At 39.1% G+C, this 9463-nt stretch overlaps 1 protein-coding gene across 1 annotated transcript in view; it reads right to left on the reverse strand.

The window, feature by feature from the left end:
• Positions 1–4719: 4719 nt before the first annotated feature.
• The window catches only part of LOC137651805 (DNA-directed RNA polymerase II subunit RPB1-like), a 10250-nt gene continuing 5506 nt past the window's right edge, over positions 4720–9463 (reverse strand). The window contains exons 2-3 of the mRNA XM_068385024.1: positions 4941–5300; positions 4720–4850 (exon numbers count right to left, since the gene is read on the reverse strand). Of these exons, the coding sequence (XP_068241125.1) occupies positions 4720–4850; positions 4941–5300 (491 nt within the window). The remainder of the gene's footprint in view (positions 4851–4940; positions 5301–9463) is intronic.

Here is a 9463-nt window from a genome sequence, read left to right on the forward strand (position 1 = left end):
GAGGAATATGCAAGCTATATCTCCGCAAATACAGAGGGATACGTATGCTATATCTCCGCGAACACAGAGGAATATGCAAGCTATATCTCCGCGAATACAGAGGGATATGCAAGCTATATCTCAGCGAACACAGAGGAATATGCAAGCTATATCTCCGCGAATACAGAGGGATACGTATGCTATATCTCTGTGAACACAGAGGAATATGCAAGCTAAATCTCGGCGAATGCAGAGGGATATGCAAGCTATATGTCCGTGAATGAAGAGGGATATGCAAGCTATATCTCCGGGAATAAAGAGAGATATGTAAGCTATATCTCCGCGAATGCAAAGAAATATGCAAGCTATATCTCTGCTAATGCAGAGGGATACATATGCTATATCTTCATGAACACAGGGGAATATGCAAGCTATATCTCTGCGAATGCAGAGGGATATGCATTCTATATCTCCGCGAACACAGAGGAATATGCAAGCTATATCTCCGCAAATGCAGAGGGATATGCAAGCTATATCTACGCGAATACAGAGGGATATGCAAGCTATATCTCCGCGAATACAGAGGAATATGCAAGCTATATCTCTGCGAATACAGAGGGTTATGCAAGCTATATATCCGGGAATGCAGAGGGATATGTAAACTATATCTCCGCGAATGCAGAGGGATATGTAAGCTTTATCTCCGCAAATACAGTGTTATACAAGCTATATATCCGGGAATGAAGAGGGATATATAAACTATATCTCCGCGAATGCTGAGGGATATGTAAGCTATATCTCTGCGAATGCAGAGGGATATGCAAGCTATATCTCCGCGAACACTGAGGAATATGCAAGCTATATCTCCGCGAATGCAGAGGGATACGTCTGCTATATCTCCGCGAACACAGAGGAATATGCAAGCTGTATCTTAGCGAATGCAGAGGGATATGCAAGCCATATCTCTGTGAATGCAGAGGGATATGCAAGCTATATCTCTGCAAATGCAGAGGGATACGCATTCTATATCTCCGCGAATGCAGAGGGTTATGCAAGCTATATCTCCGCGAATGCAGAAGGATATGTAAGCTATATCTCCGCGAATGCAGAGGGATATGCAAGATATATCTCCACGAATGTAGAGGGATATGTAAGCTATATCTCTGCAAATGCATAAGGATACGCATTCTTTATCTCCGCAAATGCAGAGGGTTATGCAAGCTATATATCCGGGAATGAAGAGGGATATGTAAACTATATCTCCGCGAATTCAGAGGGATATGTAAGCTATATCTCCGTGAATGCAGAGGGATATGCAAGCTATATCTCTGCGAACACTGAGGAATATGCAAGCTATATCTCCCCGAATGCAGAGGGATACGTGTGCTATATCTCCGCGAACACAGAGGAATATGCAAGCTGTATCTCTGCGAATGCAGAGGGATATGCAAGCCATATCTCTGTGAATGCAGAGGGATATGCAAGCTATATCTCCGTGAATGCAGAGAGATATGTAAGCTATATCTCCGCGAATGCAGAGGAATATGCAAGCTATATCTCCGCTAATACAGAGGGATACGTATGCTATATCTCCGCGAACAAAGAGGAATATGCAAGCTATATCTCCGCGAATGCAGAGGGATATGCATTCTATATCTACGTGAATACAGAGGGAAATGCAAGCTATATCTCCGCGAATGTAGAGGAATATGCAAGCTATATCTCCGCGAATGCAGAGGGATACGTATGCTATATCTCCGCGAACACAGAGGAATATGCAAGCTACATCTCCGCGAACAGAGGAATATGCAAGCTATATCTCCACAAATGCAGAGGGATGTGTATTCTATATCTCCGTGAATACAGAGGGATATGCAAGCTATATCTCAGCGAATACAGAGGGATATGCAAGCTATATCTCCGCAAATACAAAGGGATATGCAAGTTATATCTCAGCAAACACAGAGGAATATTCAAGCTATATCTCCGCGAATACAGAGGGATACGTATGCTATATCTCCGCTAACACAGAGGAATATGCAAGCTATATCTCCGCGAATGCAGAGGGATATGCAAGTTATATCTCAGCGAAAACAGAGGAATATGCAAGCTATATCTCCGCGAATGCAGAGTGATATGCAAGCTATATCTCAGCGAACACAGAGGAATATGCAAGCTATATCTCCGCGAATACAGAGGGATACGTATGCTATATCTCCGCGAACACAGAGGAATATGCAAGCTATATCTCCGCGAATACAGAGGGATATGCAAGCTATATCTCAGCGAACATAGAGGAATATGCAAGCTATATCTCCGCGAATACAGAGGGATACGTATGCTATATCTCTTTGAACACAGAGGAATATGCAAGCTAAATCTCGGCGAATGCAGAGGGATATGCAAGCTATATGTCCGTGAATGAAGAGGGATATGCAAGCTATATCTCTGGGAATAAAGAGAGATATGTAAGCTATATCTCCGCGAATGCAAAGAAATATGCAAGCTATATCTCCGCTAATGCAGAGGGATACATATGCTATATCTCCATGAACACAGAGGAATAGGCAAGCTATATCTCTGCGAATGCAGAGGGATATGCATTCTATATCTCCGCGAACACAGAGGAATATGCAAGCTATATCTCTGCAAATGCAGAGGGATATGCAAGCTATATCTACGCGAATACAGATGGATATGCAAGCGATATCTCCGCGAATACAGAGGGATATGCAAGCTATATCTCTGCGAATGCAGAGGGATATGCAAGCTATATCTCCGCGAATACAGAGGGATACGTAATCTATATCTCTGCAAATGCAGAGGGATATGCAAGCTATATCTGCGAATACAGAGGGATATGCAAGCTATATCTTCGGGGATGCAGAGGTATATGCAAGCTATATCTCCACGAATGCAGAGGGATATGCAATCTTTATCCTCACAAACGCAGAGGGATATGTAAGCTATATCTCTGCGAATGCAGAGAATATGCAAGCTATATCCCCACGGAATGCAGAGAATATGCAAGCTATATGTCAGCGAATGCAGAGAATATGCAAGCTATATCCCCAGGAATGCAGAGAATATGCAAGCTATGTCTCGGCGAATACAGAGAATATGCAAGCTATATCTCCGCGAATGCAGAGTATGCAAGCTATATCCCCACGGAATGCATAGAATATAGAAGCTATATCTCCATGAACGCAGAGAATATGTAAGTTATATACCCACGAATGCAGAGATTATGCTAGTTATATCTTCACGAATGCAGAGAATATTCAAGCTATATCCCCACGAATGCAGAGAATGTGCAAGCTATTTCTCCTTGGATACAGAGGCTATTCAAGATTTACCCTTCTGAGATACTTAAGCAATACAAGTTGTACCCCCTGCAAATGCAGAAGCTACAAAAAGGCTGAAGCGACACAAGAGGCTACAGAAATTGCATTTTCTGAAAATGCAGTGGCAATGCAAGTTGTTTCCTCTGCAAATAGAGAACTAATGCAAGTTGTATCCTCTGCAAATACAGAACTAATGCAAGTTGTATCCTCTGTCAATACAGAACTAATGCAAGTTGTATCCTCTGCAAATAGAGAACTAATGCAAGTTGTATCCTCTGCAAATACAGAACTAATGCAAGTTGTATCCTCTGTCAATACAGAACTAATGCAAGTTGTATCCTATGCAAATGCAGAAGGTAATCAAGTTTTATTCTTTGCAAGTCCAATGGCTTTGCAACTTTTATTGCTTCAAATCCAGTAACAAATGAAGAGGATATTAAGTTTTGATCACTTCTACGCAAATTGTATCCCAGCGAATGTGGATATAACGCAAGTTGTGTAGTTGGCCTTTTAGTATGTCAGTTTTGGAAAGGTATGCCTCCGTGGTCAGTTTTTCTTATCTATTCAGTATAACCTAATATAAGTCCTGTTGGATAAGCAAAACCCCCTATGACTCTTCATTGTTATTATTATTGTTTTTTTCTTTTTTTATTTTCTTTTCTTATTTTCCTCTATCACAGTCTTCTCAACTGGGTGGTATTTATAGTGTAGGATTGCGGGTTGCATCCTGCCCCCTTAGGAGTCCATCACTTTTCTTATGTGCGCCGTTTCTAGGATCACACACTTCTGCATGAGTCCTGGAGCTACTTCAGCCTCTAGTTTTTCTAGATTCCTTTTCAAGAATCTTGGGATCGTGCCTATAGTGCGCCTATGATTATGGGTACAATTTCCACTGGCATATCCCATTATTATTATTATTATTATTATTATTATTATTATTATTATTATTAGCAAAACCCCAACCCTATTTGGAAAAGAGGATGCTATAAGCCCAATGTCTCCAACAGGGAAAAATAGCCCAGTGAGGAAAAGAAACAAGTAAATAAATAGAATACAAGAAAAATAATGAACGATTAGAATAACATATTTTAAGAACAGTAACAACATTGAAATAGATCTAACCATATAGTCCCTAGTAATAGTAGTAATAGTAGACAGTTGAATTTGGTTTTATGCCAGCTCGTGAATTTAATACCTGTCTTATCGATTGCTTGGCGGCTGTTTCCTTTAATTTTCAGTTAGTTTTCAACCAGCCATTTCTAGTCACTTCATTTATCAAATCAAGTGTAACTCCCATTGCAATTAAAAGGCAGCTTCCAGTGCAATTTTATATATAGAAAAGTTGGAGCTTTTGAAGAATAGCGGTCCCACTCAACCCTTTTGAAGAATAGCGGTCTCAGTTTGGACCCTTTGAAGAATAGGGGTCCCAGTTTGGACCTTTTGAAGAATCGGGGTCCCAGTTTGGACCCTTTGAAGAATAGCGGTCCCAGTTTGGACCTTTTGAAGAATAGCGGTCCCAGTTTGGACCTTTTGAAGAATAGGGGTCCCAGTTTGGACCTTTTGAAGAATAGGGGTCCCAGTTCGGACCTTTTGAAGAATAGGGGTCCCAGTTCGGACCTTTTGAAGAATAGGGGTCCCAGTTCGGACCTTTTAAAGAATAGGGGTCCCAGTTTGGACCTTTTGAAGAATAGGGGTCCCAGTTCGGACCTTTTGAAGAATAGGGGTCCCAGTTTGGACCTTTTGAAGAATAGCGGTCCCAGTTCGGATCTTTTGAAGAATAGGGGTCCCAGTTCGGACCTTTTGAAGAATAGGGGTCCCCATTTGGACCTTTTGAAGAATAGGGGTCCCAGTTTGGACCATTTGAAGAATAGCGGTCCCCGTTTGGACCTTTTGAAGAATAGGGGTCCCAGTTCGGACCTTTTGAAGAATAGCGGTCCCAGTTCGGACCTTTTGAAGAATAGCGGTCCCAGTTCGGACCTTTTGAAGAATATGGGCATCAGTTTGGGTCTTTTGAATATTAAACGTCTCAGTGGGGACCCGGTGAACATAACGAGGAAAATGAAACAACTATTAATGAAAGAATACTTTATTTTGTAAGTAAAAAAAATACATAAACAAAATATATATCAAATTAGAATGTATGGAGAATCAAAAGGAACAGTTTATTGGGAGCCTTTGTATATCAGCGGCCAGTTCCTCAAATGTTGATTATAAATAGACATCAACTAAACTAAACTTTCCCCCCTTACCTAACCTACAGGCCGTGTCCTTACCTACTTACTTCCCGGGGGTGGGCTAACGCCCCCCGCCGACCCCCTTTTCACTACCTTATTCTAAGTTAGACATGATAATACATACAGGTAGCCTCTATCATACATACACCCCGTTTATTGTATACAAAATTAAATCAGTTGAAATTCATTGCACAAATATTCTATCAGCTACAGTATGGTGAATTTAAAAAGATTTTTCTTTCAAATCCAAAATTATTCTTCTTATATTACCGTCTGTTTTATATCTGTTTATGTGAATCGTTATCCACCTTCTTCTTATATGATTTGATAATTGTTTATCTTCTTTATTCCTGATTCTTTCCTTTTATGCTTTACTTTTCTTGCTTTTATTTCTCTTTGCCTTCTTTTTTATTCCGTCTCAACTCTCCTCAGATATGAGGTCGCTTTTGAATATTTTAGACGTAAACTTACAACTCCACCAGTATGGCAACATTTCTTCGGTGTTTTTATATCTTTTAGACGCACATACATGCATACATACTTAGAAACGCTTATGCACAGAAACACACACACACACACACACACACATATATATATATATATATATATATATATGTGTGTGTATGTGTGTGTATATATATGTGTGTGTGTCTGTGTGTGTGTGTGTCTGTGTGTGTGTGTTTGTGTGTGTGGGGTCGATTCCGGGTCTGGGTAGATGATGCACTTTTCTTATATGAATTAGCCTTTGGATATGTTAATTCTGAGGCAGAATTAGTTGGAATTTGAATAATATTCGTTGCCCAACATTTGAATATATGTATATATATATATATATATATATATGTGTGTGTGTGTGTGTGTGTGTGTGTATGTGTGTGTGAGTGTTTGTTTGTGTGCACTAATATTTGCATATACCTCTATTTCAAAATGAAGTGTTTATTCAACAGAGGAAAATGTTGCTTATAATGACGAACGAAAACTCCCCCTTGAGGTCGCCTGAACTTTTCATACAATATTTCAGTGTTTCTTTTTATTTATGAAATGCAGATTTTGACTCTGAATTTCTCCCCCTTTTTTCGAAATTACAATTTCCTTTCAATTAGGAAATGTAGCAAAAGGGGATTATTATCATGCGCTTAGATTTCACCATTTGTGTTGACTGTTTTTGTAATTCTCTTTCTATTCCCACATATATATATGTATATATTTTTTTTAATTGTACGTGAAACAGAAGGGGAGGAATTTCAAAAGATTAGGTTATGTTTTTAATTATAGGGGTGAATTTTCCGTATTTTTGATGCTACAGATGTGTTTTATGAAAACGTCAACAACGAATAAGTATTAATGGATACTTATTTTATGTGAATGAAAATAATCTATGTTTTTCTTTTCTACAATGTATTGGTTGGAGGTATGTAATGCATTATGGGGCCAAAGGAAAACAGTCTAAAAGTTAAAGAAAATTTTAGTAAGCAAATAAAAACAAGGTGAGAATGTCACAAAACTCACCTTCTTTGGTTGATGCTTAAACAAAGACTGATCATAAATACTGATCATATATACATATGATCAGCGCCCAATCCCCCTCTCCACCCAAGCTAGGACAAAGGAGGGCCAGGTAATGGCTTCTGATGACTCAGCAGATAGACCTAAAGGCTTCCTCAAACCCCCTCATCCATAGCTTACAAGGATGGTGAGATTGTAGCGACCAAAGGAACTAACAAGTTTAAGTGGGACTCTGACCCCAGTCTGGCATTCACCAGTCAGAGACGTTACCACATCGGCCACCGCAACCCAATGAAGGGCATTGGCGTAGGTACGCTCTCAATTGAGTCTTCTTGCAATGAAAGGTCTCCCAAATACCAACGTGTTTAAATTTAACATTTACTCTTCCAGATTTCTTAAAACTTGACGTATTTCTTCATATTGCACAATATATGTATAAGAGTTATAACGGATATTAAAATAGATAGACTAGAATAGTACATAAAATGATATGAAATAAACCTATTATCGTATCTATTAATGTTGTGGGCTATTGGTAACGTCTCTGTCTGGTGATCGCCAGACTGGTGATCGAGTCCTGCTCAAGCATCTTAGTTCCTTTGGTGTCTGCAACCTGACCATCCTTGTGAGCTAAGGATGGGGTCGTTTTAGGGAGCCTATAGGTATACCTGCTGAGTCATCAGCAGCTATTGCCTGGGCCCTTTGGTCCTAACTTGGGTGGAGAGGGGTTTGGGCGCTGATCAGATGTATATATGGTCAGTCTCGAGGGCATTGTCCTGCTTGCTAGGGCAATGTCACTGTCCCCTGCCTGTGCCATTAATGAGCGGTCTTTAAATATGCTTTTAATGCGGCAGGATATAAAGAATTTATGTTGGCTATAGTGCAGACAGCAATAACATTTAAGGGTTTATTTATGATTGCACTCATTTAATAATCATATTTTCGATAAAATATCTTCAATAAATGACCAATCATATAAGATATTAACAATTACTAAAACATGTCGACATAAGCAAACTAGATAGTAATGTAACGGGCCGAGAGAAGGTTGTGACTCAAAGACAGGATGAAAGCAACTGAGTGAGTTTATTACAGAACACTCTTCTTTATATACTAAAGCTCAATGCAACAGGAAATTTCATGTTCAAAACCGACACCGTTACCGGTGTGAAAAACAGGCATGTTTATTCAGGTTCTTTTTAGTGCGAGGGGAGAGCGAAGATACAAGCATAATATATACACAAAATGAATTGTCGTTACTATGTACGATCGTGTGACACACGGTTGGGACAGTAAGTAAAGCGTAAACTATTACTGTTATTGATATAATTATTTTGAGGTAATTAAAGGTTATACCTCACAACTATGAAATTTTTACTCTGATATCCACCCTACATAACATTATTCGACACGCGCACAGAAAAATATTCTTATTTTATGTACAGATTAAAAAAAAAAAAAAAAAAAAAAAAAAAAAAAAAAAAAAAAAAAAAAAAAAAACATTGTGTGGGAACAGGCAATGTATCTCTCTCACAACTCTAAAAAAGAAAATCCGTAGACCTAGGTAACGACCTGTTTTAGGCTTAAGGAGGTGCGGCGTGGCGTATCCGAAGCCCCATAGATCTAACTTGCTGAAATGGGAATCGTTGGCCAGGTTCAGGTAGAGCGGCTTAGCGGTAAACAGTTGCGTTGTAGCAGCGCTGAAGACGATGTTGGAATTATTTAGATGTTAATGCGTATCGCTTTATGTTGGATATTGGGTTCTTAGAGGATGTTGATCTTGGGGGATGTAGGAGGTGTTGAGATATTTATGGTGATGTTGGAAGTTGAACTCTTGCAGGATGGGAAAATCACCGTAGACGATGTTGAATGTTATATGAAATATTTATGGTGATGTTGGAAGTTGAACTCTTGCAGGATGCTGGTATCTCTTAGACGATGTTGAATGTTATATGAAATATTTGTAGTGATGTTGGAAGTTGAACTTTTGCAGGATGGGAAAATCTCTTAGAAGATGTTGAATATTGAATGAAATATTTATGATGATGGAAGATGAACCTTTGCAGGATGTTGAAATCTCTTGAGGATGTGAGATGTTAAAAACTCCTAGATGATATTGGCTTTTGGAGTCTTTAGGAGGGCATTGATGATGCTTATGTTACAAGAAGACGTAAAATCCCTCTAAGGAATTTGATCATTGGCATCTTTTGAAGGATGTTAAAGATGTTGAAATTTAGGAGAATAATGAACATCTGCCTAATATTCCACATCTTTCTAAACATTCTTTAAGAGATTTCAGCATCCTTATCATTTCTGGGAATAATTAATTCGTTATGATCATCTCCTTCGTTGCGTCAATAGGTGTAGGAAGAGATGATGATGATGATAAATGAGTTATTC

Source organism: Palaemon carinicauda, chromosome 13 (assembly GCF_036898095.1).
Source record: "Palaemon carinicauda isolate YSFRI2023 chromosome 13, ASM3689809v2, whole genome shotgun sequence".
Taxonomy (NCBI): Eukaryota; Metazoa; Arthropoda; class Malacostraca; order Decapoda; family Palaemonidae; genus Palaemon; species Palaemon carinicauda.